At 38.6% G+C, this 17,609-nt stretch overlaps 1 protein-coding gene across 1 annotated transcript in view; it reads left to right on the forward strand.

The window, feature by feature from the left end:
* Positions 1–17,609, forward strand: part of LOC122550244 (uncharacterized) — a 265,713-nt gene that overhangs the window by 186,938 nt on the left and 61,166 nt on the right. The window contains exons 22-23 of the mRNA XM_087987130.1: positions 946–1,014; positions 4,939–5,007. Coding sequence (XP_087843256.1) covers positions 946–1,014; positions 4,939–5,007 — 138 coding nt within the window. The remainder of the gene's footprint in view (positions 1–945; positions 1,015–4,938; positions 5,008–17,609) is intronic.

Here is a 17,609-nt window from a genome sequence, read left to right on the forward strand (position 1 = left end):
CAATAGGTTTGGCCCTGTGTTGTCAAAAGCATTAGATTTAATTTTAATATGTTTTTGGTATCTAAGTGGCTGGTTCAAATTTAAAAACCTGTTGACTTGGTAAAACTGTTTCTTGGCCTACAACTGTATGGACCTCTGGTCCATACAGTTGTAGGCCAACTGTAGTTGTAGGCCAACTGTGAGCAAACTCAAACTGCTGCTCACAGATATCCATTTTAGTCTCGAAGCACCAGAAAAAAAACACCTTTAAAGGGACCATGCAATGCTTTCCTCTTTTTACAAACACCAAATTCTAACTTCCTGCCTCCCAATCTTTGATTACTCTGCCTGCCTTTACAACACTGTATGTGCCTCCAGATCCCAGGTTGACTCTGGGGCCTTGCAAGCCAATCAGACAACAAATACTGACCTTGCCAGCAAAGCCCAGTTCCCACGAAAGTACAAAAAAAGGCAGGGCTCACACAAGTAGTTAGCTGAACTGTTATTAATCTGCTGACTGAGAGCAACATAGTTCATTGTGCCTTTTGAAAAAATCAAACATTGCAAAATAAGCAAAATAGATGGTCTATTATTTGGAATCCTGAAGCAACTCAAGTTAAAATGATTGTAGTGATTAAAAATAGTTTGAGGAAATAAAACAACATGCAGGTTTAGTGAAATACCTGAGTGTGAGAGTTGAACACAACATTTCCTAGTTGCATACGTTGTTCTTCAAAATGCGCTGATACAGTTTTTGTGCTGAGTGAGCAAATCCATTTTCTCTTTGCTGCTTTGTAATCTCACTGGTGGCATTTGTAATAAATATCACTTGATGCATTGCTTCTGGAGCTAATGAGGGACTGATGCCTTCTGACAAGATGAATATAGGATAAAGTCATGAAATCAGTAGCAAACGATTTCATTTTAAAATGATTATTAAACTAACACTGAATGTCTGTGTTGCAGGGTGACCGAGGACCACCAGGACCTCAAGGATCCATTGGTAACCCAGGAGTTGGATTAATAGGACCCAAGGTAACTGACATAGTTGTGTTAACAATTAACCCTTAAAATCACTTTTCCTTTACACTTGATTTAAGTGTTGCTTCTCAAAAGCACTGCTGGTGCTACATTTTGAATTCCTGCACTACACTCCATTTTGCTCCCCAGGAGGTTTCAAGCAGGCAGGGGAGGAAGATGAGTGCAATTAACATTCATGATCCTAAATCTGAAGAGTTATGTAACAACTGGGCTTACCTACATCTGAGTCCTACCGTATTTATTTTACCTGGCAGGGCAGCTGCAGCAGATTCCTCACTCAGCCATAACTTAAAACAAAGCACGATTCATTGATCTTATGGGACATTTATTCATGTTAATTCAGTAATTTTAAAATACAAAACTGGCAGAAATGGAGCAGGCAATACATCTGCCCAATGTTAACAGTGTTTCCACATTTTAATGGTACAGAAATTGAGTATTGCTGAAGCAAGATACATTTTACCAAATCTTTTTGTCTTGTACTCAGCAGGACACTTTTCAAGAATATCAATTCAAAGGGAAAACCAACATTTATACCATCTGAGAGGATCATGCTGATTGGTAGGCAACTGGACTGTAATTGGTTGAGGCAACTAAGCTTTGATGATTCTGTCCTGTCATGTTCCAGTATATTGTAAATTTTAATATTGTGAACATAAATTACCAATTAAAATGCCCATTGCAAATCTTGTGGTGTTGGCATTCTGATGACCAAAGAGTCAAAGGCCCTAAGTCTCAAGCAAATGCCTAATTAAATATGAACATTCCACAGCCATCTGAGAGATTCACACATCCTTTTATTTAAGGACTTACCATCAGTAAAAGTACCACACCATTCCAACCAGTTTGCCTTTCTGTTTCACCATTGATAACAGAAACATTGAAACTCAATGTTTGTCAGACCAAAATGAATTGATCCTGTAGCCCCTCATTCAAACTAGAATTCCAAACTGTCAAACAAAAACACAAGATGTGAAATCAACCAGCATTTTTGGACAAAGGACTTTACACTTGTACAAGTTACAGGGTGAAGAAGTCATGTTGTTGTCTGCTTTTAAAATAACAATGAGAAGTTATTCTGTAGACCAAATTACTTGGAGAGTTGCATGTTAACTAAGCAGCCAAGATAATAAATAACAATGCTTTGAAAAAAGGAGATAGACTCATCCCAACCTGATCCAATTCATCTGAGAACCAAATTCCTGGAAACTTGACAACAAGAAGCCTCTCATCTTACTTCCATCAACTGCTTTACAAGGTCTTCACCTCACTTAGGCATCAATTCATCTAAGAAACTACAATGAAAAAATGATGGAGACAATCATAAATTGTGATAGTATTGTTATATCTTTATCTATATTGAGTGTTTATGTCTGTGGTAAGCATGTGTCCATAAATAACCTTCTTGCTTTGGAACTCACAGAAAGCTTGCTGCTGGAATTTATCTAACTTGAGATACTTGCTCTGAGAGTGTGAAAACATTAATTCCTTACATTCAAAATACTGATCATGGGTGTAAGAAAACACAAAAATTCTGCCCAGTTTCAGTCTATCCAAAAGATTTGTTTTCTAAACCTCAGATTTGATTTTTGTCTCCTCAGAAATTGGGCAGCGTCAGTTTCTTAACTGAAAATCCCCTTCTCTGTTGCCACTTTCAGATTTTGTTTTCAGTTACCTCATACATTGTTTAAGTTCCTCCACTGACTGTTTTGTGATGTTATCTCTTATATTCCAAATATGATATATAACAACCTCCCAGCTTACTTAAGTTTCATACACATGAGATGCTTACCAGTTTTAAATTAGGTTTTACCTCAGTTTCTACAGTACAAATGTTAATTTCCTAAAGCAAAAAGTTTTATTCTAAAACAAATGAATTATGAATTGCATATTTGCAACAATGTTTTATATACTTGTGCCATAACAGAAGCAGATATTGGTAACTGTATCGTGGTTGGGTCCACAGTTGTTGGTCACCATTTCCATGTAACAAAGGATGCATTCCAAGATTTGATCAAAGTTCTATGCCAAGTCCAAACTAGTCTTTGGTTTATACCTAACAGTAAGAGTAGGTTTTCTGGCAGACATGCAATACATCAAGAAGATGCACATCTATTGGTCTTTTTGTACACTGGCCCATTGAAATCTTCAACAAAGTCTTCTCCAATAGAACATATGTGCAACCACCAACTCCAGGAAACTGCCACCTATGCTACCCTTTTTACCCTGGACTGATCATAAGCCATTCATACTTGATGGTTTGCAACCTGCAAATCCTGCCTCAACAGTGTCTCAGTTGTTAGTGTTCTCACTTCTGATGCAGAAGCTTGTGGATTCATGCCCCACTCCAGGACTTAAGCACAAAAATCAAAACTAATATTCTAGTTTTGAGAATGTTACACTGACCCAGCTATTGTCTTTCAGATATGGCTTAAAGCAGAGCCTCAGGCTGTTATCCTTTTAATCACAAAGTTGCCTGCTACCTGAATCATAGTACAAGTTCAGAGGTTAATCATATGTTTGGAATTCCTGTGCCTGTACATTGGTCTTATTTAATTTCAACTCCCATGCTGGTGATGTTTATCAACTGGACTGAATTTAAAGTAGAGAAGATAGATTAGAAATTTCAATATTAAGGTCTTGTTCCCCTGAGTCAGTACAGGAATTGGAAGCATTGAGGACTCTGAAGGATAATACTTGGTTGGATTGATCCTTAAGTGGATGGTAAACAAAATGCTAGAGGATCTTTTAAATTCAAAGGATTATTGCTTTATAAATTTGGTGGATAATTAGTTTTAAACTCTTGCTCTGTATGAATTGTTGCATCTGTATCATGATGTGTAACAGAAAACAAATAGGAACTGTCGCTGGGGAATAAACATGTTAAGAAGGTACACGGTGTAATTTTTCTCAGGCTCTGTAAGAGAGGGAGTTACTGGGAATCCCACCAGAACAGGTTGTATTAAATCATGCATTTTATGTTAAAAACACAATTTTATAACAGACAACATTTTGTTCTGAATATGCTTGCAACAACAATCTGGAAAACTACCAAAAACAACTCAGACATTCATGGTCATGGCTAGTACAAATAGTTAGCGCCTGTCTCTGTGTGTAGCTTTAACATCTTTTAGATACGCTTTTACATCACAGGCTGAAGGGGTGACCTGATTAAAAGTGTGTAAAGTTATGAGAGTCATCGACAGGGTGGGTAATCGGAGTCTTTTTCCCAGGGTGGAAATGTCAAATGCTAGGGGCATAGCTTAAGGTGAAGGGGGAAAGTTTAAAAGAGATGTGCAAAGGAAGGTTTTTATACGGAGGGTGGTAGGTGTCTGGAACACACTGTCGTGGCAAGTGATAGAAGCAGATACAATAGTATTATAAGAAGCATTTAGACGGACAGGTGAACAGGCAGGAAATAGAGATATACAGACCATGTGCAGGCAGAAGGTATCACTTTAGAATGGCATCATGGTTGGCACAGATATGGTGGGCTAAAGGCCCTATTCTTGTGCTGTACTTTATATGTTCTTGTTCACATTAAATGCAGATGAAAAAGGCTATGAATTTTTCATTCACTTAGACCATAAGGATTAACAGATCTTTGTAATCCTGGGCTGATGTGCTGTAATTTATTATAAGCCAAAAGAAAGGTATTTATGCCAAAAGTTAAGGAAGATCCAAAGCTGACCAAACAAGGCTGAATTCAGCCATTGTAATGTAAAGTTTCCTACAATCTTTGTAATAGTGTATTGCCTATTTTCAGTATTACCTTTAACAAAGCTGGAAACATATGTTTGCAAGATTTTACTGGACCTTATTTGTGGGTTCCTTAGCACTCTTTGATTTATTTTAATTTAAGCCCAATTATCTTATGACTCTTTGACTAATACCTGTCATTCCTTTAATGACTTTTAGGGATATCGTGGAGCTACTGGATTACCTGGACCATCTGGGCCCAAAGGAGAAGGTTTTCCTGGTCCTCAGGCTAGTAATTGTTCTTTAACCTTAGCAAAGTGCTCAGTGACAGACAACTTTAAAGCACAGCTGAGTCATGCCGCCCAAAAAATGTGTATTGGGAAATTATAGATGAAGTCCAAAGGGCTTTTAACTCAATGCTTGAAAAAACTGATTTTTCAATATACACGCACACAGACAACAAGTGCTGTTATTGTGTTGGCTGTGCTACTTGGACATAGAGGAATGCTTATGAAATGATTAGCAATAGGTGGACCTAGGGAAAACAGCATTATGACCCATTTCCAAAGATATAATAATCTCCAAAAACAATGGAATTGTATATTTTGTCAGAGAGGTTTAACAGCAATTTTAGAAAACTGCATAAGTTTAATAAAATTCACAGTGATCACGTTTAAAGTAGAAAAGAACATTTCAGTGAAACAAAATTGTAGGTTAATAGGTTTCAGTTTTCCTTTAACTAGATACATAGAGTCATAGATACTTACAGCATGACTCAGTCGAATTTGTCCATGCTGACCAAATATCCTATTTAAATCTAGTCCCATTTTCCAGCATTTGGCCTATATCCCCCTAAATCCTTCCTATTCATTTACTCATCCAGATGCCTTTTAAATGTTGTAATCATACCTGCCTCCACCACTTCCTGTGGCAGCTCATTTCATACATGCACCAACCTCTGCATGAAAGAATTGCCTCTTAGGTCCCTTTTATATCTTTCCCCTCTCACCTTAAACCTACACCCTCTAGTTTTTTGACTCCGCCACCCTGGGGAAAAGAGCTTGGCTATTCACCCTATCCCTGCCCCTCATCATTTTATAAATCTCTGTAAGGTCACCCCTCAGGTTCCGACGCTCCAAGGAAGATATCTCCAGTCTATTCAGTCTCTCCCTATAGATCAAATCCTCCAACTCTGGAAACAATCCTTATAAATCTTTTCTGAACCCTTTCTATTTTCCCAATATCCTTCTATAGGAGGGAGACCTGAACTGCAAACAGTATTCCAAAAGTGGCTGAACCAAAATCCTGTACAGCTGCAATATGACCTCCCAACTCCTGTATTCAATGCACTGACCAATAAAGGCAAGCATACCAAATGCCTTCTTCACCATCCTATCCACCTGCTAGTCCAATTTCAAGGGACTATGAATCTGCATGTTTTGGGTTCAGCAATACTCCTGGGACCTTACAATGAGGCATCGAAGTCTGCCCTGATTTGCCTTTCCAAACTGCAGCACCTCATCTAGACCATAACAAATAGAAGCAAGAGTAGACCATTCATCCCATCAAATTTCTTGCCTGCCTGTGATCAACCTGTAGTTCAAAAATCTATTTAATTCAGCTCTGCATAAGCACAATGATACAACCACAAATTTCAATGATTAACAAACCATTGAGAGAAAAAAATCCTCCTTATCTTTGTTTTCAAGGGACATATGAAAATATGAAATTGGAGCAGAAATAAACCATTGAACACCTGGAACTTGCTCTGCCATACAATAAGATCAATGCTGATTTGTATTATAAGTTTCACATTCCCACCTCCCCCCAATGATCTTTGATTTCCTTGCTGAACAAAATCTACTGACCTTTATGACCTATAAGTATGTAGGAGTAGATGTAGATCAAGTAGCCCATTGAGCTTGCTGTACTATTCAATAAGATCATGGCTGATCTGATCATCTTTAACCTCACATTCCTATCTTTTCTTCTTAACTTTACAATAAAGTTCTGTCTCTCTCATCCTTGAAGATACTTAATGACTCCAGCCTCATCAGCACTCTACAGTAAAGAATTCGACAGGTTCACTACCTGATGTGTAAATGAATTTCTCCTCATCTATGTCTTAAATGTGTGACACCTTATTCTGAGATCATACTTCCTTGTCCTAGATTCTCCCACCAGGGGAACAACCTTTCTGCATCTGCCATATCAAGTCTACTTTAACATCTTCAATAAGTCACCTCTCACTTCTCTATATTTCAAAGAGTACAGGCCTAACCTACTCAATCTCTCCTCATAAAAGAGTCTTTCCATACTTGTGATTAAACTAGCAAACCTTTCCTGGACTGTCTCAAATGCCACTATATATTTCCCTGGAAAATGGGTCCAAAACTGTTCACAGTATTCCGGCTGTGGTCTAGCTAGTGCTTTGCATAGTTAGAGCAAAACCTGTTAACTTTTAACCTCCATTTCCTTCGAAATAAAGACCAACATTCCATTTGCCTTCCCTATCACCCATTGTATTCTGATACTAGCTTTTTGTGATTCATGCATAAGAATTCCAAAACCCCTTTGTTTCTGTAGTGTTTCTCCATTTAAATAATATTCATCTCCTCTATTCCTGCCAAAATGCATATTTTCTGACATTATGTTCCATTTGGCCAGTTTGTACTCAGTCACTTAACCTGTCTATAGTACTCTGCAGATTCTTTGTATCATCCTCACTACTTGCCTTCCTACCTATTTTGTATCATCACAAATTTAGCTCTAGTTCATTCATTTTCCTCATCTAAGTCATCGAAGTATGTTGGAAAAATGTTTCCCTCATTCTAATGTATTGTTTTCCATTAGTCAGACAATCTTCTCTCTCTGCTAATATACCATCTCCAACACCAGTTGGTTCTGATATAATGTGACAGTTCCATTCTCATGCGATATCACATTAAAGAAAATTGTGCAATAGCTGCGCTATCTAAACTAATGGGGCCAGAATTGCTAATACAGTGAAGGAAATTTTGTGTTCTAAAAATAATGGTCTAAATTCTTCAATTGCGTTAAAGCCAATTCACGCTGAAGAAACACAGTATAGCAGAACTGACTGTTTGGTCTAATGTGTCCTTCAAACACTTCTGAAAATCCAAATATATTTCATCCACTACTTCCCCTTAATATATCCTGCTTGTTACTCCTCAAAAATGTAGCAAATTTGTCAGGCATGATCTCACTTCCATGAAGCCATATTGACTCTGCAGGATCATATTATGTATTTCTAACTGCTCTGCTGTTACATCCTTTATAATAGACTCCAACATTTTCCCATGCGCCGATGTTACGTTAATTGTTCTATAGTTACCTGTTTTCTATCTCCTTCACTTTTTATGTAAAGTCTGGTACTTTTCCACAATCTAAGGATTATTTTGAGAATTACCACCTGTGTATCCATTATTTTCTATCTTAAAAATATTCAATTACTCCGCTTTCTGAGGCAAAGAATTCAAAGGTTGCACTTTGCAACCTTCTGAGGGAAAAAAATGATTGTCTCCATCTCGATACTATAAAAGCACTACCCCTAATTTTAACAATTCTTTGGCTCTCTACTCACCAACTTGAGTAAACATCTTTTCATTGTCTACTAATTCAAGAACACTCAGGATTTTATATACTTCAATCATGTCACCCCTCCCATTCTCCCTGTTTGATAAATATATTGGAAGATTTGAGGATATTATAAGGGAAACCAGTAAATTTAGTATACCTGGATTTTCAAAAGACATTTGATAAGGTGCAGCTTGGATTGAAAATTGAATCATAGACAGTATTGTCTCTGCTTAGGATGCTTTGACTAGTTTCTACATGAACTCATTTTACCCGGATACTATACTTATGACATGAATAAAAGGGTCAACTCAATTTTAATCACAAAATACTGTAAAGATACAATGAGGTATGTATGGCTGAATATCATCTAAAAGCCTGCTCTTTTGCCATAAAGTTCTCAAATCTTACATTAACTTCTCTACCAATTCCAACATTAAGTCTTGGTCACGATCTTCATTTAAAATATTATAGGCTACCAGACTACGACTAGGCAAAAGTGAGGACTGCCGATGCTGGAACTCAGAATCTAGATTAGAGTGGTGCTGGAAAAGCACAGCAGGTCAGGCAGCATCCAAGGAGCAGGAAAATCGACATTTCAGGCAAAAGCCCTTCATCAGGAATGAACAATGCAGTTAATCTTGGCCAGTCTGTGTAGTCAACACTGATTATCTTAGTAAGGGTTGGTCTCGCATATGGTTGTCTTCTGTCTCTCTCTATCTCTGTATCTGTCTGTCGGTCCAGCTAGTCAGAGCTCCACTGCAGGGCGAGGCTAAGAAAATTGCCACATGTAGCTCTTCTAATGCCTCCCTGCAGCATCCTTCCGGAATATTGCCTGGCCCTGACCAATCATAACAAGATGTTTTAAAATTTTATTCTTGTACCACAATCGATCTTCCAGGTCAAGGTCACAGCATCCACTGTGATCCACAATGCCACATATAAAAGACACTGGGGCTGCACTTTCTGTCATCCTTCAGTGTGTCAAGACCATACTCCCTTTCTTCTCACATGGTGATGGTGATGGCAAGTCTGCTTGCCGTACTTCAAGACACAACCAGTCTCATTTTCCAGACAAGTCCGTGATTATCCTTTCTTGCCTTTATCTGTGAGGGTGGTTTGTGCTTGACCTGTCCTGAAAGTCCCTTCCAGCCTGGCTGCTCAAAGGTTGCCCATTCTGGTTTTGGGCCTAGCAATTCAGGTCCTGGGCTATCTGGCCTCAGGAAGCGGAGAGCAGGCACAAACAAGGCATTTTCTATTTGTCAGCTAGCTAATAGTTGTATGCCACAACAGTGCTGAAGCCTCAATGATTCAAAATCTACATTAATGATTTAGATGAAGAAATATAGTAACATGAAAAGGAAGTTAAATGAGTAAGTAATATCATGGTATGTGGATTAGTTTGGTCATAAAAATGGAAAAATAGAATACTTTGTAATTATTTGTACCATTGATGTTTTAAGAAACTTGGGTAAGTTTGTGGAAGAAATGCAGAAAATTAGAATGCAGCAAGCGATCAGGAATGTAAATGGTATAGTGACCTTTATTGCAGGAGGATTGTGGTAAAGAATACATTAAAAAAGTCTTGCTATGATTGTACAGAGTCTTGGTGAGACCTTATCTGGGAGAATTGTAACTTTCATCACCAAATGTAAAAAAGACGAACTGAATTGGAGACTGTACAGCAAATGTCCACTAATTTAGTCTCTGGATGTAAGGGTTAACCTTCAAGACGAGGCTGAATAAATTGGACTGAAAATCTGGAGTGTAGAAGAATGAGAGGTGATCTTATTAAAACAGTCAAGATTCTGAAGGGGTTTGATAGGTTAGAAAGTAAGTGATTGTTTCTGTTGGTCAGGGAATGTAAAACATGATGATACAGTATCTGTGGCAAATCATTTAGGACTGAGGTTAGGAGAAATTATTTCACTTAAAAGGTTGTGAATCCCCTCTGCCACAATGGGCTGTGAAGTTGCCATTATTGAATGCATTAGTCTGGGATAGACATACTCTTAGTGGCTTAGGGGATAAAGTGAGATGGGGATTAGGTAAGTGAAGATGTAGCCTCAGGGCAGCCACAATGATAATAAATGGCAAGTAGATCTATTTTCTGCTCTTATTTCTTCTATTTCTATGGTTTCCTACAAAACTGATTATTTTTAAAAGTAATTCTACTTCAATTTAATAACTGAAAGGATATCATGACAAGATTTCACTTTTTTGATTTTATTGTAACAAAACAACTGAAAAAGATGACTAGATATTAACTTTGTCAAACAGTTCACACTTTAAATTGCAAAACCGAACAATCCCCTTTTTTATGTCACTGGGGTATAGCGTACTGAAAGTCAAGCCCATTATTTCCAGAGTTGTCTCAAAATTTAAAGATTTTAAAATATGTTCACATCATTTACTGATATAGGTGTTTTTCAGACCCAGATTGATAGAAAGCACAGTCCAGGTTTTGTACTTAACAAGAATTATAATATATTACAAGTAATTAGTCTCCTGCTATAGATAAACAGTTATAAGCTATTGATATATAACACTACAAATACACACAGTCTTATGCTGATTCTCAGTTGCTTTTCTCCAGGTACTTCCAATGGTTTACAAAGATACAGTGTGACTGATTAGCTTATAAAAGCTCACTTATCAGTTTTAACTTTAACTTATCAGCTAAAAGTCATAGCTTACAACAACAGTTGCAAGAAAGAGAACTGGTTTTCTTCATTTTAAAAATGGATTTTGACTGCAGAGAACAGAGAATCAGCTTCTGTGCTAGTGGAGATCAAAACACTTCTTTCTTGTTCCCAGCCCCAAACTGTCCAGTTACCTAAGAACTAATCACCTGATTGTTTGGTGACAAAAGGCTTTTGTCATCAATAACTTGTGGCTAGTCCATGGACACTACGCTGTATCTACACAAAACCCACTTGGATCCCATTTATCCGCAGCCCAAACCTCAATTATTGCTTGTTCAGACAGCTGTTAATACAATGCTTGCCATAAATGTCAGGTTATTGCTTTTCAAAACATGCAGTGCTTCTTCAAACTTTGGTTTTCAAACAGATCTTTCTAATTTTGCTTGAAAAGTTTACAATTTAGAAAGCACAAAAAAAACAAGCACAGCCTTTACATTTAACAGAAAATACCCACTTCACTGATATACTGACATACAATTGACATTTAAATCTCTTGGAGCCAGCCTAAGGTGACCCTTAATTCCCAAGGTTTTGTCTTCTTTTTCACTTTAATTCTCCCAAGAGATTCTTCCTTTCATATGAGCGAGGGAAGTCTTTCAGCCTCATTTTAACTCCTCGTGAATTTGACCTTTCCACTAGAATGCTAGCTTCCACTTGCATTCTTACAATAACCCATACTTCCATTTATATGACCATAGTAAAGAGAATTACATGGGCCTTACATCTAAAGAAATAGTTATTAGCTAACCTTAAGACCCCCACTCTTGTTTTAGTTTGGAAGTAAATGGATTGTTCAAAGACACAACTATATATAACTTAACGTTCTGTATACATTGGTGGGACTTTGGAGAATCATAGTCTATCCACTGTTCGCATACAGATTTCTGCCATTGCCTCTGTGTAGTGAGTTAGTCTTCACTCACTCAGACTTCAAGTGAGTAGAATCCACTTTTCCTTCTATGGGGAGAAGCTACGTTAATGGTTGGGATCAGGTGGCAGCAGTCAAAGGGGGAACAAAGACTGAGAGAAGGTGAGAGTGAGGTGACAGCCCTAAAATGTCTTATGGGGGACGGGAAAAGGAAGATGGACCTTACAGGGAAGGACAATGTTGGAAGATATTAGATCAAGCATAATTTAGGCAACAACAAGGGTTTGTTATTGACCAGGTCAGACTGCCTCAAAACATTTCAAGAAAGTAGCCCGGACTCTAACTTTGCTAGTTGTTTTAAGCAGGTGTACAGTGGATATTCCAGGAGTGATAGAGCTGGCCCAACCACTTAGTTTTAAACAAAACAGAATTTATTTGCAAGATTACCGAATTAAACACAAACAAGAGAGAACAGAATACAGAGTAACTTAAACTATCCGAAAACCCAACAGGTTATTCCAACTTAATTATTCCAAATGCTTGCAACAATCCCCATAAACACCCCTTGACATGAAAAGGTTAAATCAAACACTGGGTCTTACAGGAGAGAGAGAGAGACAGATGGCAAAGACAATCAGCATGGCATATCCATGTAGCTGTTTCTTGGACCAGCACTGGCAGACTGCCTGCTTTTAGTAAACAGCCAGACTACCTAAAACCAAACCAAACCAAGAGTAGGGCTGAACCAGGAGAATTGGCCTCTCCCCTTTCATTACATAAGTGTTGTTTTTAAACTGGAAAGCCTTTTTCCTGGGATAGTACCTGTTTCCTACAATCAAACTGGCCCTAAAACCCTTCAAACCTAGACTTTTCAGAATCACTGCTTTTGCAACGTCTCTGAAAAAAAAGCCAAGGACACTATAACCTTGTTAAAGGAACAGCATCATCACACCTCACCCGTTAAAAAAACCCCATCAATAATCACATTGACAATAGTCAAGCAAACATGTGCTACTACATTTTGTTGTGGTCTGTCTTACTCCTGCCACCGAATGCCACCGTTTCTCATTCAAGTCCCAACAAGGCGTTGGCAATCACATTTTCCAGTCCTGCGGCATGCATAACTTTCAAATTGAAACAACAAGCTCCATCTAAACAGTCTGGCATTTTTGTCCCTAACTTTCTCCACAAACTTCAATGTGTTATGGTCAGTGTACATGATTGTCTCAGATACGTTACTGGTAACAGAAACATTGAAATGTGACGCAAATGTCAAGCTCAAAGTCTCCTTCTCAACTGTTGAATATCACTGCTGAAGAATGTTCAGTTTCCTAGATAAATACCTGATGGGTCTTTTTATATTCTTGTCATCTTCCTGCAAGAGCACACCACCAACACCCACATAAGTTGCATCCATAGACACCTTGAATGACTTTGCGTAATTAGGTGTGGCTAATACTGGGATAGTGGTTAACACGAGATGGAAATGTGTTGCTGGAAAAGCGCAGCAGGTCAGGCAGCATCTAGGGAACAGGAGAATCGACGTTTCGGGCATAAGCCCTTCTTCAGGAAACCTTCTTCATAGTGGTTAACACAGCTCTCAGGCTGTCAAATGCCTTCTGATAGTCCGCTGTCCACTGAAACCTCTTGCCTTTCTTTAGCAACTCAGCTGGTGCAGCAGCCACACTACAAAAATTTGGTACAAATTTTCAATAAAATCCATTCAATCCCAGGAATTGTAGTATTGCTCTTTTTGTCGATGATATGGGAAACTCACCAGCACCCTTTGTTTTTGCATCACGTGGAGCCATTTGTTCATATCCAATAACATATCCCAGGAAGATGACTTGGGCTTTGGCAAATTCATTTTTAGCCATATTTATCACCAAGCCTGCTTTCCAAAGTTGATCGAACAAGGCCGATAAATGTTACAAATGTTCCCTCCATGTGTGACGAGAAATCATCAGACCATCAGTACATACGACATAATTGGGTAGTCCAGCAATGACCTTATTGGTTAGTGTCTGAAACATGGCTGGTGTATTTTTCATACCAAATAGCATGACTTTAAGCTGATGCAGTCTATTCAGCGTTACAAAAGCCAAAATTGCCTTCGCTCTTAATACAGTCTCCTTTGGCTTTCATTCCCTGTCGAAATACCTTTTGAACATATTCACATCACACACTCTGTGAGATTTCTTTTTGATTGGATTCCTATTTTGCCTGTCCTCGGATGCTGCCTGAATTGCTGTGCTCTTCCAGCACCACTGATCCAGAATCTGGTTTCCAGCATCTGCAGTCATTGTTTTTACCTTTTACGTCCTTATGAAATAGTTCACCTCACTCAATTTTCTTTCGATTTGATAAGGTCCACTAAATCTTGCTTTTAAAGGTTCACCTATCACTGGAAGTAACACTATCACCTTATCTCTGACAGCAAATTTGCGAGTTTTGATTTCTTGTCTGCTTCCTGTTTCAGTGTATGCTGTGATACTTCTAAATGCTGTCAAGCCAACTCCCCAGCTCTATTTAATCGTTCCCTACAATTTGACACATAGTCCAGACATGTGGTCTCTGAATTCTGCTTTATCAATTTCTCCTTAATCAATTTTACCAGTTCTCTCACTTCATGCCCAAACACTAATTCTAATGGACTAAATATGGTTGATTCATTTGGTGCATCTCTGATCGCAAAAAATACAAACGGAATTCCTTTATTCCAATCATATGGATAGTCATGACTATAATCCCTCAACATGGTCTTTAATGTCTGATGCCACCTTTCTAGCAGTCCCTACGACTCTTGATGGTATGCAGTAGATTTGGATTGTTTTATTCCTAAACTATCCATAACTTCCTTGAATAATTTTGATGTAAATTTTCACCCTTGATCTGATTGTATCTCTGTGGGTAGTCCATATCAAATGAAAAATTTGAGTAATTCCTCTACAATCCTTTTACCTGTGATATTGTGTAATGGAACAGCTTCTGGAAATCTAGTGGGCACATCCATTTTGTTGGCAAGTACTGATTCACACTTTTTAGGTCAGGGCCCTATGCAGTCAACTAAGATGCTTGTAAAAGGTTCCTCAAATGCAGGAATAGATATTAAATGTCCAAGATTTATTACTGCCTATGGTTTTCCAATTACCTGACATGGCTGGCAAAATTCAACTACATCCATGTGCAATCCAGGCCAGTAAAATGTTTTTGTATTTTAGCTTTCTTTTTCTCACTCCTCAATGACCCCCCTAGTGGCAGCTCATGCTCTGCCTACAACGCCTCCTTTCTATAATCCACTGGCAATACGACTTGATGAACTTCTGCCCATTTCTCATCTGTCTAAATACGTGATGGTCTCCATTTCCTCATTAAGATAGCATTTTTAAGATAATAGCAATCATGGATGCATTCAGATTATTTTTCTGTTTATGCCTTTTGATACAATTGCTTTACATTTTCATTTTCAGCTTTAGCTCAGTTAATCTATCTGAGCTAAAGATGTTTGCTTTATCATCCATCTGCTCCTGGTTTGTGTCAACCATCCGATCAAACATGGTCTCTGCTAATTCCACTTCAACATTCTTAGTTGTACTCTTTGATCTCTCCTGTTTCAACTGATGACTTTGTGACCTCATTACCACACAGCCCAGAAAAATCCCGGGATTTGTGTCCTGCAATAGTTCAGATGCCTGCGTTTGCACTGGCTTTTCAAACACAGTAGGCAGCACTCCTACCTGTGATGAGCTATATCAAGGAGAAATTGTATTCCTGGAGCTGAGAGTTTGTCTAGTTCTACCATGACTTCTCCACTCTTCACGAGACACTCCAACCTCACTTTGCAGAATTGAACGCTTCTTCTCTCACCATGAATTCCCACTACTAGCAATTGTCCTTCAGAGGTACATATCTCCTCAATCTTTCAACATGAAAGATTGAGAGGATCCTTAATATTGTACCCTCTTTACCTGCTTCTCCTGCCCTATGTGAGTAATGGCAGGTATATGGTTTAAGAAGATCTGGCACTTCCTGTTTAACCAACCTCCAGCCAGTATATTCTGATGCAGCTTTCCAGGCTCCACTGTGCTTTCCTTTACCACTCAAGTAAAATTCACTGGCTTACCCTATTTTCCTATATCTGGCTTCCCAGTGGTTTTTCTAACCCACCAACACTGTGATTTCATGTGGCCTACTTTATTGCTTTAACCAGAGTACCTCCTTAGATTCCTGAAACGTCTGTAGACTAGTGGCACAAGCTCATAAGAACTTAAGATTACTTTCTTCACCTCCTCATACGCCTCAATACCTCCTCTGATAGTGATGCAAATACCTCACTAGGCCATTCTATGAGTTTTTTTTGGATGAACAAAATCCACCATGGTCAATGGCCACCACATTTGTTTAGCCACCTTTTCAAATTAGACGAAAAAGGCTACCACATACTTCTCATCAAATTTAGGCAATATTTGAATATATTTAAACAGTTTCTCACCAGGCCTTTGGCCACCATGGGTTTGCTCATCCCCATTCTCTTCCTCACGGAGCTTACCTTCAGCCTTCATCTCCATCCTTTTCAGCTGACTTTCTTGTCTGAGTGCCAATTTCTGAAGTTCAAACTCCCTCTCCCTCTTCTTTTCCTCTCTCTCCTTTTCCCTCTCTTCTCTCGCTCTTTCTCACTTTGTTCTGCTAAAGTGATTCATTCTTTTTCTCTTTCCTCTGCTTTTAATTATAATTCAAACTGTTTCACATCTGTTGCCCTTTCCTTGTCTTTTGTCTCTAACTCAAGCTGCTTCATTTTCAATTGAATTGTAGCCATCTCTAAAATGCTGAGCTATTGCTGTCATTATCTCTCTTTTCCTCACAGACAGAGGCAACTCCAGTTCCAGCTTATCTGCTAATTCTGCAGCTTGGCCTTAATCATCTTTTGCAAAACCCCAAAAAGACTCCTGAATTGTTATCCCAAGCACTGTTTAAACCAACCAAATTCAACACCTGGAAGAAAAGACACTAACACCTACCACTTGCTGCCTTTGAGTCCAGCAACCCTAATCCCAAATCAGAACGATAGAACAAATCCTGCAAAAAGCCCCCAGTCTGTTATGGAACATTTCCCTCAAAACATTTCAAGAAAGCATCCTGGGCTCGAACTTTGCTAGTTGTTTTAAACAGATGTAGAGTGGGTATTCCAGGAGTGTTGGAGCTGGCCCAACAACTTAGTTTTAAACAAAACAGAATTTATTTGCAAGATTACCGAATTAAACCCAAACAAGAGAGTACAGAATACAGAGTAACTTAACCTGTCCGAACACCCAACAGACTATCCCAACTTAATGATGTTGTTCTAAATACCTGCAACAATCCCCACAAACACCGCAAAAAAGGAAAATTCAAATGGGGTCTTACAGGAGAGAGAGATGTTCAGCATGGAATACCTTCTTCCATGTACAGAGGAACCTTGATTCCCTAGCATTCAATTAACTGAATTTTGGACGATCTGAACAAGATCTTAATGTCCCCATGCATGGCTAACTATGTTATCCGGCATCGATTATCTGGCATTCGATTAACCGATCGAAATACTCCCTGCCCGTGTCCTTTGGATAATCAGAGTTCCTCTGTAGCTATTTCTTGGACTAGCAACCTTACTAACAGACTGCCTGCTTTCAGTGAACAGTCAGACGACTAAAAACCAAACCAAACCAGGGGAAAGCTGAGCTGGG

This window comes from Chiloscyllium plagiosum, unplaced genomic scaffold, assembly GCF_037043375.1.
Source record: "Chiloscyllium plagiosum isolate Xiang-an unplaced genomic scaffold, Cpla_swu_hap1 HiC_scaffold_5, whole genome shotgun sequence".
In the NCBI taxonomy this organism is placed as follows: Eukaryota; Metazoa; Chordata; class Chondrichthyes; order Orectolobiformes; family Hemiscylliidae; genus Chiloscyllium; species Chiloscyllium plagiosum.